Here is a 24,949-nt window from a genome sequence, read left to right as displayed (position 1 = left end):
TACAAATGATCTCCATATCTATGATTCTATTCCTGTTCTGGTGGTTTGCTTAGTTTTTGTTTGTTTCTTTGTTTTTTAGAGTCAGTTGTTGATAGTTGTGTGCTGTCATTTTAATGTTCATAGTATTGATCTTCTTTTTCTTAAGTAAGTCCCTTTAACATTTCATGTAATAATGGCCTGGTGATGATGAATTTCTTTAGCTTTACCCTGTTTGGGAAGCACTTTATCTGCCCTTACATTCTTAATGATAGCTCTGCTGGATAGAGTAATCTTGGTTTTAGGTCCTTGTTTTTCATTGCTTTGAGTGCTTCTTGCCAGTCCCTTCTTGCCTGAAAGCTTTGAGAAAAGAGCTGACAGTCTTCTGGGAACTCCTTTGTGGGTAACTCTCTTCTTTTCTCTTGCAGCTTTTCTCTCTCTTTCTCTTTAACTTTTGACATTTTAATTATGATGTGTCTTTATGTGGTCCTCTTTGGGTCCATCTTGTTTGCGACTCTCTGTGCTTCCTGGACTTGTTATGTCTATTTCCTTCACCAAATTAGGGAAGTTTTCTTTCATTATTTTTTCAAATAAGTTTTCAATTTCTTGCTCTTTCTCTTCTCCTTCTGGCATCCCTGTGATTTGGATGTTGGCACTTTTAAAGATATCCCAGAGTCTTCTTATACTCTCTTCATTTTTTTTTTTTAATTCGTTGCTTCTTTCTTTTCTGGTTGAATGTGTTTACTTCTTCCTTATGTTCCAAATCATTGATTTGAATCCTTGCTTCCTTCCCTTCACTGTTGGCTCCCTGTGGATTTTTTTTTTTATTTCATTTAGTGTAACCTTCATTTTTCCCTTATATTTTTGCCATACTCAGTGAGTTCTCTGAGCATCCTGATCACCAGTGTTTTAAACTCTGCATCTGATAGGTTGGCTATCTCCATTTCATTTAGTTCTTTTGCTGGGGTTTTGTTCTGTTCTTTCATTTGGGGCATATTTCTTTATTTCCTCAGTTTGGCAGCCTTGCTGTGTTTGTTTCTGTGTATTAGGTAGAGCTTCTTTGACTCCCTACCAGTCTTAGTGCACCTGTTAAGTTGTACGAGGAAGAGCGATAGGTATTCACCAGGGTGGGCCAACCTGCTTCTCTGCCTTGTGGCTCTGTGTGGTGGGAGGGGTTGGAGAGGGGACAATGCTGCTGCCTGGCTTATGGAGATTTGCCTGGTACTCATCCTGTTCCCATTCACTTCACCCTCTTCCTGTATGTAACTGGTACCTTCTAGCTGTTGCCCTCATGGTGATTCCCAGAGTGGGTGGGTTTGCACACATTCTAAGTCTGCTCAGGCCCTTTAAATGGACTCCCCCGAGGAACTAGTGGTTGCTTCCATTGGCCCAACCCCCACTGACTTTTACAGCCATAAGTTATGAGGCTTTATCTTCCTGGCACTGGAGTCCTGGGCTGTGCTATCTGGCATGCGGCTGGGATTGCTGGCTCCCATGGTATCCCTTCTGATTTTTATCCACCACACGTGAATGTGGGACCGCCAGCCCTGCTGCCTCTGTCTCTCCACGCCAGCCACGTCCTCTCTGCCCCAACCCTGTGACTCTGCCCCTCCTACCCGTCTGGATGAATGTGGCTTCTTTAAATCCTGGTTGTCAGACTTCCATACAGTTTGATTTTCGGGCAGTTCTTGCTGTTTTCTGTTTTGAGGTTAGTTGTTATTCTTGTGGTTGCAGGAGGAAATGAAGCTGTCTGCCTATGCCTCTGTCTTGACCAGAAGTCAGAAATATATTTTATATCATGATGAAGCACATACACACATATAAGTATATGTTGTATATATGACAAATATTTCACAAAATAATATTCACTCTCACTACATGTGATACAACTCTTATTCTATTCTATTTCATTAAAAAAAGAATGCTATTTGAGGCCCACAACATTGACTTTATGACCCACATTAAATCTCATAAATCTGAATTTGAAAATCTTGCCCTAGACCAGGGGTCAGCAAACTTTTTCTCTGAAGGGCCGGTTAGTAAATATTTCAGGCTCTGCAGGCCATATGGTTTCTGTGACCAGCACAGTACTCAAATCCTGCTTTTTGTATTATGAAAGTAGCCACATACAATACGTAAAGAGAGGCTTGTGGGTCTATTTCAATATACATTTATGGATACTGCAATTTGACCTTTATATAATTTTCACATCCTAAAATATTCTTCTTCTTTTGATTCCTTAATTTGCAGATCATACAAAAACAGGTAGTGGATTGGATTTGGCTACAGGCCATAGTCACTGACCCCTGCCCTAGACTGTCGGTTTCACAGAGGCAGGGACCATTAGCTGACTTTTCCTCCATTGCATCTCTAATGTCCAACACAAAGCCTTGCGTGCTTTGTAGGTGAATTTAGTAAATGAATTATTAAAGAGAGCAGTTGTAAATTAAACATTTTTATTGCAAACACACTGTGTGCTCATGGGAGAAAAATGAGCAGTATAAACGAAATGAATAAACGAATCCTTAGTAGTCCCACCACTCGGAGAGAATCATATCCTTTCATATTTTGATACAGTTGATGGCAGGAATTTAGGAAAAGGTTATTTTCTGGCCAAGGTAGTGGTGAAAAGTTCTATTTCCCCGCAGTCCACGAGGGACCTAAGCTTCCCTGATATAGCTGTAGGAAACATACAAGGCTCTGTGAGGCCTTAGCAGGGGGCTCTACCCTCATCTGGGGCTCAAGAAAGTCCTCCCTCCTGGAGGAAGTGACATTTAGCCTGAGAGGGAATTAGTTGAGCAAGAAGAAGGGGAAGTTCTGCAATGAGAGAGTGTGATGTCTTCACACAGGGGCGTCTAGCTGGAGGGCAGAGAGGGAACGGGAAGTGGCATGAGATCATCCCAATAGGTTGGCAGGGACTACATTAAAAGTGCCTTGTCATCTAGATCCAACTACCGGTGCATAGGTATGAAAGAAAATAAACAAACTAGTTGTAAAAACACCATGAGGAAGTAATCAGCCAGATCCCGAAGGAAGACAAATGATTCAGTTTCTCCGGTGATCAGTGGCATGAAAATTAAAAGGAAAGATGAGGGAGGTTGTTAGGGCAGAATGGCAACTTTCAAGCACTTTACCTGTGGAACCATAAACTGTAGATCTCCCATTTCAATTTTTAATACTTTTTTTTTTTTTTTTTTTTTTGCTACTGAAAAAAAAAGAAAAAAAAAGAAAAGGGAGGTTGGTCTGTTACAGAATAAAAGAGACTTAGGAGACATAGCCAAAAGCCATGCATGGATCTTTGTGTTTTTTAAAAGATTTTATTTATTTATTTTTAGAGAGAGGGGAAGGGAGGCAGAAAGTGAGGGAGAGAAACATCAATGCGTGGTTGCTTTTGCCACACTCCCAATGAGGGACCTGGTCGGCAACCCAGGCACGTGCCCTGACTGGGAATCAAACTGGCTACCCTTTGGTTCACAGGCCGGCACTCAGTCCCCTGAGCCACACCATCCAGGGCAGATTTTATTTATTTTTTAGAGAGAGGGGAAGGGAGCGAGAAGGAGAGGAAGAGAAACAAAGATGCTTAAGAGGAGCATTCAGTTGTCTCTCACATGCCCCCAAATGGGGACCTGGCCCTCAACCCTGGCATGCACTCTGACTGGGAATTGATCTGGTGACCTTTTGGTTCACAGACCAGCACTCAATCCATTGAGGCACACCAGCCAGAGCTGTTTATTTCTTGATTGGAACAAACCAACTGTAAAAGGAATTTTTGAGTTAAAGAAATTTAAATATGAACTGGATATTAAAAATATTCAATAATTATTAATTTTATTGGGTATGATAATGGCATGGCGGTTACATTTTTAAAGAGCACTTATTAGTTTAGGTGCATATAAATGAGATGACTCATGTATGGGGTGCGCTTTAAAATATTGGGAAAAAGGTGGGAGTACGTGAATTGTGACATGATAATAACTACACATTGAGTCTTTGTCCCAAGTTCCTGGCACTAGTACTTGTAAAAAGACTCTTGGAATTTCCTGAGTGATAAGTGTGGGAGGAGTGTCTCTTGTTATTCACAATAAGTCCCTTTTTGCTAATCTGTCTTTTTGCTAATCAAGTAGTGACTATTACAGCTTGAAGATTATTTCTCAGGAATAACCGCCTGTGTGTCTGCATTGTGCACAACCACCTGTGATTGTTTAATGGGGAGCTTTGTTTCCTGCATCAACCCAAACATGCTCTCCTACCCTGCAGCGTTTAATACCAACGTGATTGCACCTAAATTATTCACTCTCATGTTCCATTTTAGTTAAAGTTTCTTCAGGAAGCTGATGATACCGATCTGTAAAAGGAAGCAACTCCTTCACGTTAATACCCCCTGGTTTTAGTACTTTCTTGGTTTTGCCCTCCCCTCATATTGACTAGTATTGACTACCTTCGTGGTGACTAGAGGCCTTAGAGGTGCTTTCTGCTGTCTCAGCATAATTTTTTACTTTGTGGACAGCTTGAGGCTACTGACCAAAGCTTAAACTGATCAACATCTGAGCTTAGTCTAGCATTAAGGTCCAAATCAGAGCGCTTTGTCCTGGTGGGTGTGGCTCAGTGGATTGAGTGCTGGCCTGAAAACCAAACGGTTGCTGGTTCGATTCCCAGTCAGGGCACAGGCCTGGGTTGCGGGCCAGGTCCCCAGTAGGGGGGCCTGTGACTGGCAACCACACATGGATGTTTCTCTCCTTCTCTTCCTTCCTCCATTGCCCTTTCCAAAAATAAACAAATAATTAATTAATAAATAAATCTTAAAAGAAAAACCAAACCAGAACTCTTTTTGAAAAATTTGATTTTAGCTATTACAGATAATAACCAAAGGATTGTATATTTCACTTTTTTCTTATTAGTTTATATTGCCTTACGCATCCGCTGAACCAACTCCTGGGATCCAATTTTAAATTTCATTTGTAACTTGTGCTTTCAGTAAATGATTGCAGCACAGCTGCTGCTCCACACCAGTGGTGACCACGTGACCTCCCAGGGATCAAAGTTGCCTCATTTCACACACTTTCATTCTTTCTTTTCCCAAACTAATATAAGAGAGGGGCGTCAGAACTATATAAATTAACTGAAGCCAAACCAAGTTCAGTCGGGGGCCCGCTCCTTACTGCCCGTCAGGGAACTCAGCCCACCTGAGATGCAAGCAGAGGACCAAGGGCCTCCGGACAGAGAGCTCCTGCACAGACTCAATAATAGCTACTCACCCACACCTTACCATTTACACCCACCATGAAGGGTAAACAGACTATAAAATATACCTGGTAAAGGTTAAAGTGAAACCCAACATGTTCTTCCACTCTGTATTTCCACATACCAGCAATTTTCTGTAGAAACGGTAAACAGATAAAAGCTCAACCTCTAGAGGTGGTTGGGGTCTCTTTCCTTCTTTTGGGAGGAGAGTCTGCTATTCTGTCTATGGAGTGACTTTTCTTGCTTGTCCTCTCTGCTCCATAAAATCTGCTTTTCCACTTTTGCCTTTTCTCTAGCTCACTTCTTACAGTCTTAAATTCTTTCCTACCAGAAGTGAAGAACGCTCTTGACTTGGGGCTTGAGTTTCCCCCAAGGGACTTCCCCCTTCCGGGTCAAAACCACATATTTCTGTGAGCCAGGGCCAATCTATCAAATCTCACTTCTGACACCATCTATTAGCTGTTTTTAATACCAGCACTCTTTACACCAAATTTGGCCGTTATTTTTTCCCCCTTTACCAACCAATTCTCTAAACGCCCACACAGCAACAGGCTGTCCTACAAATCAATCAGTTTTGACACTAAATACCCAGTGTGAGCTTAATCCCAAAAGACTGCCCTCCGCTTCAGAGGCCAATCATAAGTTCTGGCCTCCCGTACTTCTGACCAACTGACTATGAATTGGGGGTTCCCACGACCCCCTCCTCAGGTTCACTAATTTACTAAAATGGCTCGCATAACTCAGGAAGAACAGTTTATTATTACTGGTTTATTACAAAGGAAGAGACAAATGAAAGAGATGCATAGGACAAAGTTTAGGGGGAGTGGTGTTGCGCTTCCGTGCTCTCTCTAGGTGCACCATCCTCTGCACCACAGTGTGCTATTCACCAATCCATTGGGCAGGGGTAAGGGTTTTTATGGTGATTCCATTATGGAGGCATGATTGAATAAATCTTGATGATTAATGCAACCTCCTGTCCCTGTCACATCTCCCTGAGGTTTGAGGGGTGGGCCGAAGGTTCCAGTCCTCTAATCATCTGGTTGGTTCCTCTAGCAACCTGCCCCCATGTGAAGTTAAATATGGGCTCACCTAGGGTCACCTCATTAGCATAAACACAGGTATGGTTGGAAGGAGTTTATGTACAACAAAAGACACTCCGCTCACCCCATCATCTGGGAATCCCAAGGGTTTTAATGCTAGGAATGCAGGGCAGACCAAATATATATTTCTTACTACATCATAGTATCACAGGGGGTAATAATAAGATGGGAAAAAAGCTGGTAATTGTTGAAGTTGAGTGATGGCTACATAGAGACTCATTATACTAAGTCTCTGGGCTTTTGTATTTGGAAACTTAGATAATAAAATATTTATAATAAGAGAGAATGAGCGCATGCACAGCAGCACCTTATAAGCCATAGCAAGGAGTCTGAACTTGATTTTTAACTTTTTATTTTGAAATAATTTTAGATTTTTAGGTAAGTTGCAAAGACAGTAGAGCATTCTCTTATACCTTCTGCCCATCTTCCTTTAATGTTACATCTTACAAAACCATGACATATTTATCAAAGCCAAGAAATTAACATCCATACAATACCATTAGTTAAACTACAGACTTTATTGAGGTTTCTCCAGTTTCTCCACTAGTGTCCTTTTTCTGTTTCAGGACCCAGTTCAGGCTACTGCAGATTTAGTCATCACGTCTCAGTCTCTTTCAATCTGCCAGTTTCTTGGTCTTTCCTTGCCTCTCATAGCTTTGACACTTTTGAAGAATAGTGATGGGGGCATATTGTAGACTGTTCTGTGATTTGGATTTATCTGATGTTTTCTCTTGATTAGACTGAAGTCATGGGTTTTTGCAAAGAACACTACAGTGGGGACGTGGTCTCATTGCATCATGTCGGGGAGCACAGGATGTTATCAGGACTTACTACTTCTTTAACCTTAATCACTTGGTTAAGGAGGCATCTACCAGGTTTCATGACTATTTTTGCTTTTCTATACTCAGTGAGAGTCGCTAAGTCCAGCTTACCCTGAAGGGGACTTCAAAAGCAGAGTCAAGTCACTGAAGGGATTTGGGGGCAGGGTAAAGTGTTTGAATGTCTGTTTTAGAAGGAATATGCTGGCTGAAATGTGGAGATGAGTTTCTGGCGGAGTTTGTGGTGGGACTGGACATAAACTGGTGGATTCGACTGCCTTTAGCAGTCTGGCTCAGCCGGAATTGGTTCCTGATTGGATACCGTGATGAGAGAAGGTGAAATCAAGGACGGCCTCCAGGTTTCTAACTTGAGCAGCTGAGTGGCTGGGGCCTTGCACGGACTATAAACCCAGGGGTCTGTGAGCGCCTTGGACAGTGTGTGCTTCCCCTGACTCCCTGTGAGAAGCTGCTTTCTGTTTCTTAGTCTTGCTTTGGGGCAGGTTCCCTGAGGGTTGCTGGGGTGGGAAAATGATTTACCCACATACTCGCTCGGAGGAGTTTGGTGTTACCAAGGAGGGTCAGAGTCTCAAGTAAGAGAGGGGACGGCCACCGAGGCCGCCAAGAAGCTGGAGGAAAATGAGTCATCCCGAAATCCTTTACTCCCCTCCCCTTTTAGTGACTCAGTTATGAGCATTTGACTCAGTGGTTTCAAACAAGCAATTTTATGTACCTTTTCCAAGTTCTGCCAACCGGCCTCCCCCTCTCGGCCTTGAGTGTTCCGTGTCCCTTTCGGGCGCCTGCTGGGAGAGGGGCGGCGGGTGGGGACTGCTACCTCTCAGCCCTCACCTCCGCCGGCGGGACCCCCGCCCGGGTTTCTTTTCTCCTCGGCGCCTTCGGGCGGGGGCGGGGGCGGGAGGAGCTGCGGGAGTTGGGGCCGGAGGTCCGGGCCCAGGCACCGGGCGGACCCCGCTGCCCTGCGGAGGCTTGTAGACCAGATGGAAGATGAAGGCGTTGCAGTACCTGAGGGGCGTGGCGGTGTCAGGGGCGGATTCCCACCAGCCGGGGGGGAATCGTCTTTGGCGGTGGGCGGGGAGTTGGAGAGATTTTGAGTTGGATGTAAAGAGGGGTGTGTTGGGGTGTCGAGACCAGCCAGGGAGGTGGTGGGTTGTCGGGGGCAGAAAAGGCAGGCTGTAGGGTTGGGGCAGGGAGGGTCCCAGGAGAGCAGAGAGTAGGGGTGGGCCTTTTAGGATGAGCAGCTAGAGAGGAAGAAGTTAAGGGTCAGGGAGCGGGGGCAGAGGGGAGGGTGGTGGGCCCTTACCAGGGCATGCAGTTGTCTGCCGCTCTGAGACGAAAGGGGGAGCGGAAAGGGTTGGGCTGTGGAGGGCTGGTGCCCCCTCCTGTGGCCACTGCCATGGTCTGGTCGTCCATCACGCAGCCGTACTCGCTGCTCTCGGTGAAGAAGGCCGGCACGCGAAGGGACTGGGGTGGGGCCGACCTCGGTTAGTCTCAGGCTCCTCCCACCAGGGACCTCCCGAGCAGCAGGGGTTGCAGACTAGGTTACAGACTGAGAACCCAGATAGACCCTGAGGGAGGAGCGGTACGAAGCAGACACAGGGAGGGGCGAGAGGGCCCGCGGGTGGCCCCCGGGGCTGTGAAGCAGAGAGATCGTGGAGAAGCAGGGACTTTCAGGAAAGGAGGAGGGACTGGGCAGGAGGTGAAATTCCCTTTTGCTCTTTGCCCACCTGTAACCGGGGCAGCGAGCTCAGCCAAGTGTCCTTGAGACCAAAGCCAGAGTTGAATCCTGTGGACCAGAGCGGAGCAGGGAGAAGCTTACTCCTGTGGTTTTCTTCTCCCACCTTCTCCCACTCCTACCCCAGGTTCTTACCAATAACCAAGTCAGGCTTGGGCCCCTGGAGCAGGTGGTAGGGACGCGCAGACACTTTGATCTGCAGGTCCCTTCGGCCCCCCTTCTCCTTAGTTCCAGAGCTGAGCCGGGCTGATACCCCGGAACCAGGACGGACAGATACTTCAGGGCCATCCTGGGGGGCCATGAGACGGGTGGAGAAAGCACTGGGAGTTAGTTAGGGGAGTGGTGGGTGCATCAGACAAGACGGGGAGGGGGCGCGGGGGGCGAGCGGAGGGCAAGTTCCAATAAGGAGGGCAGCAGGGGGATCGGCTGAAGAGTAGGGTCCCCCGCAGCCCTCACCCTCTGCAGGGTAAAGTGCTTCTGGTCACTCTCAGGGGGCAGGCCATCACCCACAAACTGTAGTTCCAAGGCCACGTGGGGGAGCAAGACCAAGAGCTCCTAAAAAACAGAGAGGACAGATTGGGGTCCCGCCCTGCACCCACTTTCACACCCAAATGCCCAGTTTCTGGGCCTGGAGGGACTTACCCAAAACACCATGACAAGGTCAAACTCCTTCCCGGCCTCCACCACGTGGATTTTCAGCGACTGTTTGTTCTGGATGTTGAGCTCAGGGACTGTGTGAGAAGCTAGCCATTTAGGGACAAGGTCTCTCTCCTCTTCCCTCCTGTCCCTACCAGCTCCCTGTTGCCCCGCCTCATGCACCACCCCCCTTTGATCTCCTTACAGGACTGGGGCACCAGGCGGGTGATGACGTAGTACACGGTCAGTGGGTAGGTGAGCAGCACCGCCATGGGGGAGTCCAAGCTGAGGCCCCGCCATGTGTAGTAATCCTGCCACGAGCCTGGGGAGTGTGCGTTGCTGGGGGACCTGGCCCCAGGGCTGGGCCCCGACACCTCCCGTCTAATAGTCCCATTTATCTCAGCCACCAGACTGCTGGCTCTCCAGTCCCCGTCCCTGTCCCTAGTCCCTACAGGGCCCCTCCAGCTCACCCAAGAGGCCCCTGGGTGGATCCGGAGGCACAGGAGGCATCAGGGCAGGCCCGTCCCCCTGGAGAAGCCGGTAGGGATCCCCTGAGAGGAGGAAAGAAAGAGGAGGAGACTGGTCACGGAGACCCCTGCCGGGCATGCTTCCCCTCTCCCTTCCAAAGGACCTGGAACAAGGGGAAGGCGGGTACGGGGTTGCCTAGGGATGGAGTTTCTGGATGCGGAGGACAGCAGTGACTTAGAGGGTTAGGAAGAGGACTGAAATGGCCCTGGTAGTGAAAGTTTAGTGTTTATTTGGACGGGTCATTTGGGACTCAGACAACTCGATTCTCTCCCCTCTTTTTCCATGGTCTGAGAGGCCCAGGCCTGAAGAGAGATCCCACGCACCGTCGAGAAGGAGGCCGAGAGACGGCATGCTGCCCCGGGGGTGCCTGGGGGTGCCAGGGCCTGGAATCAGCATGCTGATCTGGGTCCAGTAGCCACGCGTGAGGCCCCGTGAGGCCAGGAAGGCCTCCTTGTTGAAGGTTTCGCTGGTCACTTCTGGAGAAGGAGGAGGAGAAGGGCTGAGGGTCTGGTGGCTAGGATCCCAGACTTTAGCCTTCCTCACCCTGGGTCTGAGTATGGTGCTAGTTGGGGAGAGAACTAACACTTCCAAGTGTCTGCAGTGTAGCAGGCATCCAGCCTACAGAATTCTGATGTTTGTTCCCTGGGAACATTTGTTAATACCCTATTTCACAGGTGGGGAAACGAAGGCACTAAGAAATTAAGTGATTTGCTTAAGGTCACCAGTTAGTGGTGGAGCTAGGAAGCGATAGTTTGAATTGATAGTTCCAAATCCCCTAAGCTCTCTCAGGGACCCGGGTGCTGAGTCCTTAGCTGGATCCTGTCTCCAGCCTCAGGGGTCTAGTTCCCAGCCTCAAATACCCAGCCCCCAGTCCTTAATTCCAGGGATCCAGACTCCAGCCCCAGGCACTTAACCTCTAAGACCTTTTTCCCAGACACCCAAGCACTAGGCACAAAGATGGGGTCCCAGTTCCCCCTCCCCATCCTGACTTCCTTATGGTACCTGCAGTGTAGGTAAAAGGCAGAGTTGCCAGTTCCCCTGTCCGCTCCATGAAGGCTGCAAGCCTTGGGCACCAAAATCTGTGGCTCACATCATCTGGGCATCGCCGCCAGTCGGCCCGGAGACAGGCCTCTCCACAGTATAAGACAGCACCACACTGGGGACTGGGGACACAGGAGCATTACGCTCTGTAAGTCCTCTGTCTGCCCACTATCTGCCCTGGCGCTACCCATATGCCCCTCGGTCTGTTTGTCTGTATCCTCTCTGCCAGTAACAGCCTGTTGTTTTCATCTCATTTCCTCGTCCCTCACTCTGTCTGTCTACAGGGTCCCACACCAGCCTGCTCTCTCTCTGTTTGCCTGACTGTTGGGGTGCTCCTTTCTTTGACTCCGTCTTTGTGGGCTGCTCACCAGGGTGTCAGCTTCACTTCAAAGCTGTGCTTGTGACAAACGTGGCAGGTTCGAGCCCGAAGGGAGGCAAAGGTGAAGCCTGGCTGGGGACCCCATGTCCGCATTGGGGTCTTGGCTAACTTCACTCCCAGCCTTGGGACCAGACTCTCCAGCTTTCTGAATGGGGATGAAGAGGGCATCAGGCTGCGGGGTGCAGAGTCCAGGCCCCCTAAGCCTTCCCACTCTCATGTACCAGATTTCTGTACCGATGTAGCTGGGCATCTCCCACAGTGAGCTGTCGGGGCTTTCGAGGGTCTCCAGAGCCCATGGGGCAGGCCATGCTGTGGCAGAGGAGAGCATAGGCCCGAGGAGCCAGGTTCTCTGTCTCTGAGTCCTTGCCGGCACCCCTCTGGGCTCCCTCCATTAGCAGGTCAATGCCCAGGATGGTGCCATGTTCATCGGTCACCAGTAAGAGGCAGGAAAGGTGCAGGGGGGCAGCCTCTGGAGAAGAAGGGAAAAGTCAGAGGTGGGGGGGTGGCAAAGATGATGGGGTCAGGGGTGTCAAGGTCAAATGCCTCCAGGGGCTGGACAAATAGACTAAGTGAGTAGAGGGAACTAGGTAGAGAAGGTGTGCCTCGTCTAAAGCATCAGCTGCTGCACGGTTCCAGTGTCTGCTGCCGTACAGAAATGTGGGCCTGCTGTCAGAACCTCATTTTGTTTTTTAAAGAAGGTATAACCCCATACATCAGGTGTGTTTTTTTACTTCCAATGTTTAAATGTCGGCTCAAATTTAAAAACAAAAACAATGTGGGACAATGAAAGCACCTTTTCAGGCCAGGCTGACTTAAAGCCACCCTTTTCTCTGAGCCTCCTATATGGGTTCTGAGTGGTAAGCGGGACTTCAGAGAGGGGATATGTCTGGGCAGGGGGCAGGGCAGGGCCAGCCCTAGGTTCTTACCACTTTTCTGTCCCTTCCTCCTCTCTGGCCAGGTTCTGTCTTCTGCCCTGTCCTCTGGGCAGCCATCCTTGCCACCTCCGGCCTCCTGCTCAGCCTCCTCTGGCTCCCCTGGAGGATTTGCTTCCTGGGGGGACTCCCTGCTCCCGTGGCCTGGCTCCCCATCCTCCTCTGGTTCTACCTTCTCTGTGCTTGCATTATCCTCTCCATTTTCTTCTTCTTCCTCTTCCTCCTCCCCTTCCTCCCCTTCTTCCAAACTGATAAAGCTGACATAGGGGCTTAGGTCTCGAAGGTGGAGGGGGGGCTCATCTCCCAGCAGCCAGCCGGGCCCCAGGCCTGGTCCGGGACCTGGCTCTGCCCCTTGCCCCAAGCTGATGCCCACATTACGGTTGGGCAAGACATGGAGCACCCAAAGGGCAGGGTCCTGGGGCAGCCTTCTGATCTGAGCCTCTAGCTGTTGCCCCCGGCCCTCAAGGCTGGTCTCCACAGCCCCACGCTCTGCCACAAACTTTCGGAACCAGCCGAAGAGGAGGGCAGTGAAATCAAGGAACTCATCTCGGTATCCAGACACAAACTCCATGTCTTCAGGGGCACCGGGCCGGGGCTCAGACTAAGCAGAGGAAGGGGTTATACGGTGAGGTAGAGAGTGGTGGTGAGAATTTGGGGCTGGGTCACAAAATGCGGGAGGGTGGGTTTTAGGCTCTAGAGGTAAGTGTTAGGACCTGAGAATAACGTTTTCAAGGCTGAAAGTGGGAGTCCAGCGATGAGAATGGAGGCTAGACTTGAAGGTGGACCATTAGGGTTAAAGCTGTACCCAGGAGTGAGATGGTATTTGAGGCTCAAACCTCAAGAGCAGAGTTTGAGGTGGGATAGAGATGAGGGAGGGCTAATCCATCCCGTCCGGAAAGGTTGGGCAAGGAAGGAAGACTTTTGGGTCCGTCCGTGGGAGGAGGGAACAGGAGGAGCCAGAGCGTCCCTTCAGCTTGGATCGGTTTGGGGGTGAGCCCCAGCAGACCTGGCCTCTCCGGCCGTTCCACTGCTCCGGTACCTGCAGCCGCCACCACTTTTCGAAGGTAAATACCTCGGGGGTGGGGGCGGGCGTGACGTCAGGGCTGCGGAGCCCACCGCCCGCTCCTCGCGAGTTGGCAGCGTGTGTCCCGGAGGTTCAGGTCCGCGTCCGTGCGGCCGAGCGCGCGGACTTTCCGGCCCCAGCTCTCCGGCCATGTGAGTGACTCCAGCTGCTCGAGGAGCCCGCCGGGGAAGTGAAAGAGTCTTGGAGGAGGAAGCAGGGTGTAGCCTCTCACGCGTGTCACAGGTCCCGTGGGCGACCTGAAGCGGGTGAACGGACGGGCGGGGCTGGCGGACCTAAATCGCACCGTCAGCGGGTCAGTCGCCGCTCGCCTGCCCACCTCACCGCAGCCCGAATTTTCCTTCTCTTCTGACATTGCGACCAACCCTTGAGGGGTCCGGTGGCCCCGGGACGGGGCGAAGGAGCTCCGCCTCGGGGCTTTCCCGGCGTGGGAGGAAGATCAGAATCTTCGAGAGTCCACTGAACTGACTGCGCTGTCGAGTCCAGACGCTGCGAGCGCCGGGAGGAAGGGAGGCGGGGAGCCACCTCGCGCCCCGAGCCTAGGCCGGCGCTCACGGCCTCTGCCTCTCCCAGAATCTCAGGCAGGGCAGGTGAAGGACGAAAAAGCCTTCAAGAAACCAGCCGCCACTCTCCGGAGCCTGTCGGGGAGCCAGACTGGGACGCGTGGCCCCGAGATGAGGGGGACCTGGGGGCCCCAATTCCTCGCTCTCCTGCTCCTGCTAGCGATGCTGATTCTGCCAGGTTCGTCAGGGGGCGGGCTGGGGCTCAGACCCCCGAATAAGGGGAAAGAGGAGGGACGGGTGTGTGTGTGTGTGCGGCGGGGGAGCCAGGCGTGCCAGGATCCCCAAGGGAGAGGGCCAGCTGCCTGGAGGTGGGGTCGGGCTGGAGGACACCTGGGGTTCTGAACGCATTGGGGGATGTGGTGTGTGGGTTGAGCCTGGGGCAGACCCGGGGCTAGGGAAGAGGCTGCAGTGGGGCCGTGGGTTGGAGGAGAAGGGACAGTGTGAGGAGCACCTTGGTCTGGGAGCCAGTGCTTGACCACCTCTGCCCCGCCCAGGCCGTGGCAATGAGGGCAGCACCACTGGAAGTTGTCGCTGTGATACACCGTTTTATTCCCACTCCCCTCCAACGGCTCAACAAATGGAACATTTCCGAAAACAACTGAAAAGTTATGATCAATGCACTCCCTTGGTCAGGTAATCTCACCCACCCCGGAAAGGGCCGCGCCTGGTAAATCCCTCCTTCCCACGCCGCGAGCCTCTAGGACCCTCTCTGGTCACACTTTAACGCCTCCTGGGAGGACCTGCCCTTCCTCTGCAGCATGTTTGCCTAGTTCTGAAAACCTTCACTTTCTTATTCGATCTCTTGGGAATTTCCCAGTTGCTCTTGGTGGTGACCTCACCTTTTTGGAATGAGGAAAAAGTTGGAAGAGTGGGGCCACCTTCTCGAAGCTGAGACCAGGTTCTGCCTCAGCAGGTTCCGCCTACCCCGCAGGACTGTGTGCGGGGGCAGCAGAGACCCATGGGTGATTACATTGATCCACTGCTTGGACCGCAAAGGTGAGTTTTCCCCCTCCTCTCCCATACCCACCACCTAGATTCTGTAACATTTGATATATTTATAGTTTACGTTTCACATATGTACATAATAAAGCAAATGTATTTTGTAATGTTGAGTTTACAGCACTTTGCTTTATTGTACATCCGTCTGTCTAGCCATCCCCTATCATCTATCACCTTGTTTTTTTGAAGCATTTCCAAGTAAGGTGCAGGCATGATTCTATTTTACCCCCAAACATTTCAGCATGCATATTATTAAGTAGAATTCAATATTTTATTGTTCCATTTTTCTTTTGAGGTAAAATGTACACACAATGAAATGAATAAATCCTAAGTGTGCACAAGCCACTTTTGAAAAACTTAAATAGCAACTTGACCTATGCAGTATCTGTGAAGTCACAAATTTAATGCACTGGTTGTATTTTTCTCCTAAAAGAAATATACAACCATTAAAATACACTATGTTTTTCACGCCCCACCTCAATTTGTCTTGTGTAGCCTCAGTGGTAAGCGTACTGCCCTCTGGGCCCCACAGGCCATGCCTTATTTCATTTAATCCTCCCAGCTACCCTGCCCCTTGGTACAAAAATGATCTCTGCTTCCCAGCTGAAACCAAGGAGTCCTTAAGAGGTTCAGAGACAAAGTGCAAGGTCACACAACAAGGTAGCACGGCCAGGGTTTCAACCCAGGTCTCTTGATTTCCCAGGTCAGAATACATGCTTGTTCCAGTGGTTTTGTGTTGTGGTTGGCTCACTTCCTTCTCCTCCACCTTTCCCCTCTCCCCCTGCCTCGCTCTCCTGGTCTTCAGTTGTTCCCTAGATGTTCTCCTTGACCCATGACCCTCTCTTTATCTACTACTTCAGCATGTCCCCTCATATCCCTGACTGCTCGCTTCTTTGCCTCTCCAGAATGTGGACGTGCTTTCCTGGGGAGAATGGCCCACCAGCATTCACCTCCCAGCAGCAGCCAGGTTCCTGGGTCCACAGAAAGGGCACCTGCAGTCACAAGCATCTCTGCCCAGACACACCTGCCACCCACCTTGCAGTCTACCCAGCAGCACACCCTTCCAGCAGCACTGCCTTTGGATGAAAACCTCACTCACGCCAATGAAACCACTACTTCCGCTGTGGGCCACAGTCTGGAGACTGGGGAGAACAAGCAGCAGCTGGATGGGAATGTGGGTCCTACAGCTGGGACTGCTGTCACAGTGCCAGTGTTGTCCCTCTTGGCCATCAGCTTCCTCCTCACTGGAGTCCTCCTCTATGTGCTGTGTAAGAGGAGGAGTAAGAAGTCACCGCAGTACTCTCCAGGTAAACTGGACCTCTGAACCGCTCGCTCCATTAGGAACTAGTCTCCCTGGCAGGGATCCTGACCCAAGCAGCGTCTAGGTACATATTTGCCACCCCAGGCAAATATGAAGGTTATTGGCATCACGGGCCATAGGTCACAAGAGAAGAGTCAACCAGACTACAGAATGGGGAGGAAGGGAAGCCACCATGGGTCCAGGGACCAGTGCTTGGAGAAACAGCGAGATGTCAGCTAGAGCAGGCTAGTGGGAGATGAAGCTGTGGAAGGTGGGAACCACCCATTTAATTCACAGATCTTTACTGAGCACCTACTGTGTACCAGGTTGTATGGTTAAATGTTTTGGAGTCTGATTCTCCAAGCTATCACCCCCCCACCCCACCTTCTTTTGTTCTCTCAATTTATCTTTTCCAGATTTGCAGCTTCAATATACACGTCGACTCTCAGACTCCCAACACATGGGCTAAGAATGGAAGCTAGTGGGAATAAAAATTGTGACTAAATATCATGCACATTTAATATACTTGAACAATCTCTGATGCATAGTAAGCACTCCATATATAAATAAGTAAACAGGCACTGCTCTTAGACCTTCTTCTGCTTGTTTTTTCCCTACGCTATAATGTAAAAAATCTACCTTCAACATACTAAAATTCTGTTTTTTTTTTAACAAAAAATTATTTTTATAATTATTGACTCTTCTTTCTGGATACATTGGCTTCACACCTTTGCCCCTTTACCATGATTCCTGGCTTCACCTTCTTTGCCGATGGTCCCGTTCCCGTCCCCCAAAGTTTCCCTTCATACTGCACCGACTTAGCCCAATGACAGCCCTTTCCTGCTTCCTCTCCTGACCCCACACATAAGGCCTGGGCTTTCCCACTCTCCCTCAGCAGACGCCATACAGGCTAGTTTTACTTCCTCAGTCCCTGGAGTCACCCACATATGCCCCAGTGATTGAGCTCATTGTTTTTATTGTTACTGTTTTTATTATTAAAACCCTTAGTTCTTCTTTTATCTCTTCCAATGAAGAAGAATGTACAAGTCTGTGGGAGCCTGGGAGTAGGACATGAAATATATGAGGAAGTGGGTTGGGTGTCTGAATCTCCATCTCCTGTCTGAGCTTGTTAGCGCTTCTGTGAAATGCATGCGGAACAGGAGCACCGGGCTGGAGGAGCCAGTGTAACGTTGCGGGCAGGCTTGGTCTTTAAATTTCTCCATTCCCACCTTTTACCTCATTGTCCTCCTATATTCTAACCAGCAGGGCATGCACAGCTGCCTGTGCTCCCCATCCTACGGTTCTCCAGGATCTGTCCTGGGGTGCAGGTGGTGGTCTCTTTCCAAGCTGTTTCTCTACCTGCTTGGATTAGTTTTCCAGCATCTGCTCACAGGTTCGGGCCACATCACTGAGCTTGAGGCGAGCATAGTCCACTCGCTTCAGGGCCATCTGACAGTCCTTCCTTGAAGAATAGCTGGAGCCCTCATGGGGCTGCCCTGTGGCCACCTACAGGACATTTCAATTGGTCAGCGAAGCACCCCCTCCCTTGTCCATTTTCCCAACAGGGTGTCAGGTCTCCTCTCATCTCTTCCCTGTGTTTGAATCCATTATGCCCCACGGCAGCGGGATGACCTAAGGCAAACCACTTAACCTCTGTTAACCTCATCTGGAAAATGGGGGTAAAAATGACTAATTCCTAGAGCTGCACGATTAAATAAGATAATGAAGAGTGTCTGGCACGTTTGTAAAATTTTGCCATTCTGGTAAATGGTGGTTGCTATTGTAATGACTTCAGAACCCCCTCAATCCTGTCCTTTTTCTCAGGATGTAGCCACCTGGGGTTTCAAGCCCTTGAAGTAGGGTCAAGTTTCGAGGGGCAAAGTCCTGTGGCTTTGGGATTGTTTATAAGCCCTCTCCCAGGACTTCCTCACCTAGTGGCTCATAGGATGAAGCCCAGTGAAGTTGGAGGGGTCGGCTTCGTTTTCTTTTAGAGAAAGGAACCGGCCCTGGAAAAGAGGGGTCCTCACAGGGTCATCCGGCCTGGTGCCAGCTGGGGCGGCCTGGTCCTGCCTGGCTCCCAAGACTCTGCCTGGGCCATCTGAACACTAAAGCTAAGGCAGAGAGCTAGGTGGGCGCACTGCACCTCCTACCGCCCACCCACCTGGGTTAGGTAGCGGATCTGAGCCGAGAGCTCCGCCTCTACATGTTGCACCGACGCCGTGAAAGCCGCCGCTTGCCGGTCCAGAAGCCGCTCATTGGTTTTTTCCTTGGAAAGTTCCAGGATCACGGTACCTGCCGGGGAAGAGAGAGGGCTGGGCTACTCAGAGAGCGCCAATACAGACCACCTCACTGGCCAGCCCCTCCAAGCCCCGCACGCGCAGCGCAAGCACCCAGGATCCCTCCCCAACCCCGCTCCAATTCTCAGGTTGGCGCATGTGCATGCCGATCGCCCTCACTCTCTGGCTTCCGGTCGCCGTATCCCGAACCTGCATTCTGAAGAATCGCTCCGATTTCTCGTTCGATGTCTTCCAGGACGCGTAGTCGCTCGTTTGCCAGACTATAGGTTGCCATTGCCACTCTGGAAATCCAAAGGATTTTCTGAGAAGCGCGACGCTTGGACCCGGAAGGGAGTCCTTTGCGCCTGCGCAGAGAACACTCTCTAACAGGCACTACAATTCCCAGGATGCTCAGCGCAGCCTCACCTCCCTAGGTTCATCTAGTGAACTACAACTCCCAGGGAGTTTTGCGCATGCCCAGGGCTGCGTTGCTGCCTGGGACTACCTGTGCAAGGGACTGTATGGGGGCGTTCTCTAGCCAGAGGCCATTCTGACCAGTCGACCTTCACAACAGTCTTGTGGTTTATAGTTAATTTCTTCTGCAGGAATTTATTAAGCATCTGCTGGTGCTAGATGATGATGGTGGAGTTCTGGGGTATTTCTCCAGACTACACAGCCCTGGAACCTCTCTGTGTGTGCTCACCCGGCTCCGCCATCTGTTGGAGTCTAGGGAAAGCTTGACTTGGTGAGTGTTAACGTTATTCGCCTTAGCGCTTGCCCTTCCACAGGCGCTCATCTGAAACACAGACTGTCAATATATTCTCAGAATCTGGCTTATTTCAGCCTTTCCCCTTTTCTCTTTCTGGTTTTCTCTTATGTGGTGGGCACTGAGGATAGAGAGATAAATGAGATGGACTCTTCTGCGGTAGTGGGATAGGCGTTTTGTTAGAGATACGTCCACGGTGTATCACCAGGAGCACAGAGAAAGGATTCTGGGAGGAGGTGCAGCTTGAACCGATTCTTCAGGGTAACCAGGTGTCCATATTTGCTTGGAGAGGGAAAGGGAACTGGCACAGGCAAGCGCATGGTGCATGAGGGGGTCTAGCACATTTGAAGTACAGGTGTTCAGTTTGAGTGGAATGAATGGAGTGTGGTGGTGGTTAGGTGTGACTGATGGAACTGGAGTGGAAAGATACATAAGGAAAAAGCTTACAAGTACCCTGGCTGATGTGGCTCAGTGGACTGAGTGCTGGTCTGGGAACCCAAGGGTTGCTGGTTCGATTCCCAGTCAGGACATATGCCTGGGTTGTGGACTAGGTCCCAAGTAGTGGGTGTGTGAGAGGCAACCACACATTGATGTTTCCCTCTCTCTTTCTCTATCCCTTCCCCTCTCTCTAAAACATAAATAAATAAGATCTTTTAAAAAACAAAGGTTTGCAAGCTAAGTAATTTGGACTTTGGTCTGAAGGCATTTGGGACCTTTGAAGGATTTTTAAGAAGTGTGTTATGACAGATTTACCCTTCTGGAAAGATCAGTGTTGACAGTTTATGGAAGATTGAGAATGAAGCCAATTTGCACAGGGTTAGCAAATGAATAGAGACCTTCAGTTAAACTTGAGGGATCTAGCATTTAACTTCTCTATTCCTAAATCCTAAAAGAAAAACAAAACAACAACAAAAACAATAGGGAATTTTATAAAGGGGTCAAAAAGAAAGAGAAGTTAATAGCAAAATTTTAGATAGAAACTGGAAAGCAGAAAGATAAGTGGCAACTGATTCAGTAGTGAAGTGGTAGCTAAGCCAGCAGTGAAGAAAGTTTAGAAGCAACGTGGAATATCCTTGAATTAATGGCATCATGTACCACTGGGGTGTAGATGGTACTAAAATAGGGGGATTCTTTGAAGTATCTCCTCCTTTACTCCATATATCTGGGCAACTATTCACCCCAACCCATCATGTTACTGGAGGTTTCTTTGTTGGAGATGGAAAACAGAAGGTCTTTTGCACGGAGGGCTGGTGTATTAAAGATAGAAAAGTGGAAGTTTGTTTACTGAGTGGTGGTTTCTCCAACACTGCCAACCACATCAGAGACAGGAAGGTTCTTATCTGGGGAATTTGACTAGTCAGAGAAAAGATCTCAGAGTACTTACCTCAGGGCTTCTTCAGCAGAGCAGATAGCGAGTTAACCCATGGTGAAATCCACTGTTGGCAAGTCCCAACTGTGTCTGTTGATCTTCTGGTCAACTTCTCATTACCTCACATGTGAGCAGACACCAGGCAAAGGAGTCTAGGCATTTGAAGAAACTTTCTAACATGAAAGGCAGAGAACAAAATAAACAGGAAAAAAATTAAAACAACACGTTAAACAATGTAAAGTAAAACTTTAGGAAAAAAGAAAACTATTGACATTTTTACATAAGAGATACTGTAATAAAGGATTGAATCCAAGAAAACACACTTGAAAAGTAAAACCAGGAGAGAAAGAATGAAAAATGTAGCAAAAGGTTTAAAGAGAAACTGAAGAACTCTCCCAGCAAGTAAAGTAAAAGAAGGGAGATGGCATTTAGGAAAAAAAAAAAAAAAGGCGGGGAGAATTATAGAGTCAGACCAGGGGGCTTAGAGACCAGAGAAAATGAAGAGGAAGAAAGGACTTGTGCTTCCATATGAAAAGGGTCCCATCAAGTGCCCAGCATCAAGGCACACCATGACATATCAGAACACTAGACTCAAAAAAGTCTTGCAAAGGCTTCCAGAGAGAAAACAGACCAAATGCTAAAGATCAGCCATTAGAATGGTTCTGGGCCTCTTCGTAGTAACACTCCAAACTAGAAGACAGTGGATCATGTCTTCAGTATTTTAGGGGAAAGTGATTTCCAATCTGGAATCCTGTACTCCAGCTCTGCTAAGGTGAAGGCTAAAAATGCAATAATTCAACAAAATAAAACTTAATTTTTTTCTCAAAAATCAGTTCAGTGTGGGTAGTTTAGTGTGCTCCACAAATCATACAGAGACCAAGGCTAGCAGTGCAGCTCTGTCATCCTTGCGGGTCGCATACTGCAAAGTGTGGTCTATAGGCCAGCAGTATTTTCATTAGTACCTAGAAGCTTGTTATAAATGCAGAATCCCAGGCACCATGACAGACCTACTGAATCAGTATCTGCGCCTGAAGATCCCCAGGCGATCTGTACACATAGTAAAATCTGAGAAACACGGCTCTAGGACATAGCTGTCTGCAATGTCAGAACTAGGCTGCTGCCATGCCTTGGTTGCAGCTGGCAGGAAGGGAGAAGAGCAAATGTCGTTACACCGATCTCAGCTGGCTAGCAAGTGGCCCATACAGTTTCTACTCACATTCCACTGAAAAAAACTTAGTCATATGATTTCAGCCAACTCTGGGGTTCAGGTAAATCCAGTCCTTGCCGATGTGGCCAGCTATTGTTCTAGCACCGTAGAAGAATAGATTTTAAGGAATATCTAGATTCTCACAACAGCCAAACTATCAGTATGAAGAGAGAATAAAGACATTTTGATATGTATGGAGTTTCAAATATTTCTCCCACATACCTTTTCTCAGGAGGTTATTAGAATTAGGCCCAGATTAGAAGGCTCCTGGAGAATCCCTTCAAGGGGATGAAAGAAATGGACATCTGCTTTGTTTTGAATGAATTGAGAGCATATATAAACTTTTGGGATAGAGTATAGGGCAGAATTAGTGATAAATCCAGAGAAGCAGTTAATTTTTAAATGACATTCAGAGAAAATAAAGTTACACAAGAAGAGCTAGTTAAGCAATTGATATCACATGGCTTAGCTATAAATAACATTTGCATAAACATAATAATGTAAATACTGAACAATGATCTAACCTCAACTGATACAATTCTCTTGGGAGTATGGGATGCAGGGGGAGACTGCTCCATGGTAGGGCAGAGGGAAGGAAGGGAGTTCAGTTTTCACCATCCATGGAGGGAGGCCAGTAGATGGTGCTTAAAACAAAAATTAAGGAATAGCAGAATGAACATTTCTAGGGATATGGAGGGAAATACCAAAAGAAACATCTAAAGCAAGTGGAAGTAGTTGCCTCTGAGAAGGAAATTGGAGAGGAGAAGGGTCTAGTCTTTATTATAATAGGCCTTGTAGTTTATCTTACTCCTTAAACTATGTTCATATATAACTTTGAAAATAAAAACAATAGCCCTGGCTGGTGTAGCTCAGTGGATTGAGTGCTGGCCTGCGAACCAAAGGGTCACTGGTTTGATTCCCAGTCAGGATGCATGCCTGGGTTGCAGGCCAGGTCCCCAGTAAGAAGCGTGGCAGAGGCAACCACCCCTTGATGTTTCTCTCCCTCTCTTTCTCCCTCTCTTCCCCTCTGTCTAAAAATAAATAAATAAAATCTTTAAAAAAAAATAAAAACAATAAATGAAAAGTGAGAGGAAATAGTGGTACATTTTACTGCGACGGAGAACTAAGCATGGAGAAATATTTTTTCTTTGGCTTGCTTCCTTCCTTTCTCCCTCCCACCTTTCCTCATCCCTCCCTCCCTTTCTCCCTTCCTTTCTTTAGTGAAAGAGACTTGCATGGGTTTATTTACCATGGAGGAAGAACCAATAGAGAGAGGCAGAGGTTGAAGAGAGGGGAGTGGGAGGGGAGTGATCTGAGCACAGGTGGGAGGATTAGCTTTGAACTGCAGAAGGCAGCTTAACCTTGGTTGTCTAGGAGGGTTGGCGTAGATATCAGTGTTTGTTGGTAGGAGGTAGGACGTTGAAATCATTCATTCCTCATCGCTTAATCTCTGTGAAAAAAACAGAAGTCACTATGAACATGAGGAAGGTTTGGAAAACTAGTAAGCAAGATGGGAGCAGGAGAGGGAGGTGACCCAGGACATGTGCAAAAGGTGGTCAGGTATTGAGGGCCCAGTTGAGGTCAGAGACCATACGTTTGTAGTGGTCCCAAAATCGTATTTAGCACAGTTTGGGCACCTAGGATGTGTTCAAAAGTATTTGCTTAATGAATGAATAAATATGTCGTGTGATTTTTTTTTTTTTTCCTGGCAGTGCTCATAGCCCAGTGTTGGAGTGGAGAAGAGTGGGGTGATAGTTGACACAAGGCAAGGGTGGGGTTTGGGAGCAGGTGTTGTGAAAGGAGACAGAGTTGAGGGTGCTGATGTGATACTGATATGATGACCTTGAACTTGGTGTGGAAAGAAAAGGAAGTGTCAAATTGTGAGGAAACAGATGGGTGAGGAGCTTTGTTACAAATAAATAAATAAGCCATAAAAAGTAATTATAATAGACTACATTAAAATAAATAAAAAACAAATTATTAAAAATATCAGAAATGAAATACTTTGGAACTATAAGTGATTGTCGCACAACAGTGTGAATATACTAAATGCCACTGAATTTACACTTTCAAGTGGTTAACTTTATGTTATATGAATTTGATCTTAGTTAAAAGAAAAAAAAAACTAGAAACATTCAAAAGATAACAAAGTGGGGAAAAATATTTGCAAAATTTATGACAAAGGGCTGATTTCTTTACTACATAAAGAGCTTTTAGAGTACATTAAGAAGATAACAGTGTGGATCCTGAGAAAGAAGATACCTACTAAGGACTTCTGGTGGCTAACTGGGCTCAGATTAAAACAAAAACATCACCTCCCTCCCCCCGCATCCCCATCCCACCCCCTAGCCACTGTGTCTACACGGGGGCCCCTTGCGTAAACTGCACTTCAGGGAGAAGCCTGCCCTGAACTACCTGCCTCTGCACTGAACTGTGTGTCCGTGTCCGCACTGCGTTTCTGCCACCTGAGCCAGCCCTTCTAAAGGAGCTTCTGGAATCCTATTTCAATCATAGGACTGAGGCTTTCCTCATCCAGTTGGAGCCGTGCAGCTATATCCTCCATCAGCTTCTTCACTAACCAATCAGAGCCTCTCCATTCTCACCACTCAGGACAGTATCTTTTCGATCAATCAAATTATGACAATTTGGAGTCCTTATTTGCAAGAGGACAGACCGACCAATCAGGAGCCTGGGTGGGGACTTCTGTCTATATAAGTCAGTTCCTCACTGGCTGCTGGGAGAGTTCACAGACCCTTTCCATTTCCCTGGCTGGAGCCAAAACACTGGAGAGCAGACCAGTGCAAAGCAGATCAGTGAAGAGGAAAGCAAAGCTACTCCATCCAAGAGGGTCCTAGCCCCACCGCCTCCTCACAGCCTTCCCGTTTCACAGCTGTGCTGCGTGCCAAACAATTGAGCTGTTTTGCCCTGAACAAAATTCCCTTTTTCCACCGCACCCCAAATTGGGGATTCCTTTTGGCATCGAAGTG

The 24,949-nt window shown here is 48.5% G+C and overlaps 4 protein-coding genes across 9 annotated transcripts in view; 2 read left to right on the top strand and 2 right to left on the bottom strand.

The window, feature by feature from the left end:
• Window positions 1-21,203, top strand: part of CHRNE (cholinergic receptor nicotinic epsilon subunit) — a 143,416-nt gene extending 122,213 nt beyond the window's left edge. For all 3 annotated transcript variants that reach the window (XM_054575807.1, XM_054575806.1, XM_054575805.1), the window contains one exon: window positions 21,188-21,203. The gene's annotated coding sequence lies outside the window, so the exon portion shown is untranslated. The remainder of the gene's footprint in view (window positions 1-21,187) is intronic.
• ZMYND15 (zinc finger MYND-type containing 15) lies at window positions 7,978-12,972 on the bottom strand. Of its 2 annotated transcripts, XM_054575803.1 has the most exons (13): window positions 12,396-12,972; window positions 11,704-11,938; window positions 11,459-11,614; window positions 11,052-11,212; window positions 10,373-10,525; window positions 9,992-10,072; window positions 9,727-9,843; window positions 9,528-9,616; window positions 9,342-9,440; window positions 9,028-9,174; window positions 8,878-8,964; window positions 8,454-8,614; window positions 7,978-8,155 (listed from the first exon to the last, which is right to left on the bottom strand). In XM_054575803.1, exons 1-13 carry the CDS (start codon window positions 12,970-12,972, stop codon window positions 7,978-7,980), a joined length of 2,241 nt encoding a protein of 746 aa, XP_054431778.1. The 2 variants fall into 2 exon arrangements, with proteins under 2 accessions (XP_054431778.1, XP_054431779.1); XM_054575804.1 differs by lacking the exon at window positions 9,727-9,843 and having other exon boundaries at window positions 8,878-8,936; window positions 9,021-9,174.
• CXCL16 (C-X-C motif chemokine ligand 16) lies at window positions 13,800-17,000 on the top strand. Of its 2 annotated transcripts, none has more exons than XM_054575809.1 (5): window positions 13,800-14,223; window positions 14,540-14,678; window positions 14,959-15,041; window positions 15,950-16,351; window positions 16,761-17,000. In XM_054575809.1, the coding sequence occupies exons 1-5, from the start codon at window positions 14,157-14,159 to the stop codon at window positions 16,811-16,813; spliced, it is 744 nt and encodes a 247-aa protein (XP_054431784.1). In that variant the 5' UTR covers window positions 13,800-14,156; the 3' UTR covers window positions 16,814-17,000. The 2 variants fall into 2 exon arrangements, with proteins under 2 accessions (XP_054431784.1, XP_054431783.1); XM_054575808.1 differs by having other exon boundaries at window positions 14,956-15,041.
• Window positions 17,313-18,989, bottom strand: MED11 (mediator complex subunit 11). Of its 2 annotated transcripts, none has more exons than XM_054575812.1 (3): window positions 18,801-18,989; window positions 18,506-18,636; window positions 17,313-17,850 (listed from the first exon to the last, which is right to left on the bottom strand). In XM_054575812.1, exons 1-3 carry the CDS (start codon window positions 18,913-18,915, stop codon window positions 17,713-17,715), a joined length of 384 nt encoding a protein of 127 aa, XP_054431787.1. In that variant the 5' UTR covers window positions 18,916-18,989; the 3' UTR covers window positions 17,313-17,712. The 2 variants fall into 2 exon arrangements, with proteins under 2 accessions (XP_054431787.1, XP_054431788.1); XM_054575813.1 differs by having other exon boundaries at window positions 18,831-18,989.
• Window positions 21,204-24,949: the final 3,746 nt, after the last annotated feature.

The sequence above is a fragment of the Pteronotus mesoamericanus genome, unplaced genomic scaffold, assembly GCF_021234165.1.
Source record: "Pteronotus mesoamericanus isolate MK-2021 breed Mesoamerican mustached bat unplaced genomic scaffold, CSHL_Meso_final contig_317, whole genome shotgun sequence".
Taxonomy (NCBI): Eukaryota; Metazoa; Chordata; class Mammalia; order Chiroptera; family Mormoopidae; genus Pteronotus; species Pteronotus mesoamericanus.
The sequence above is the reverse complement of the archived record's forward strand: the minus strand, read 5'-3'. Positions and strand labels throughout refer to the sequence as shown.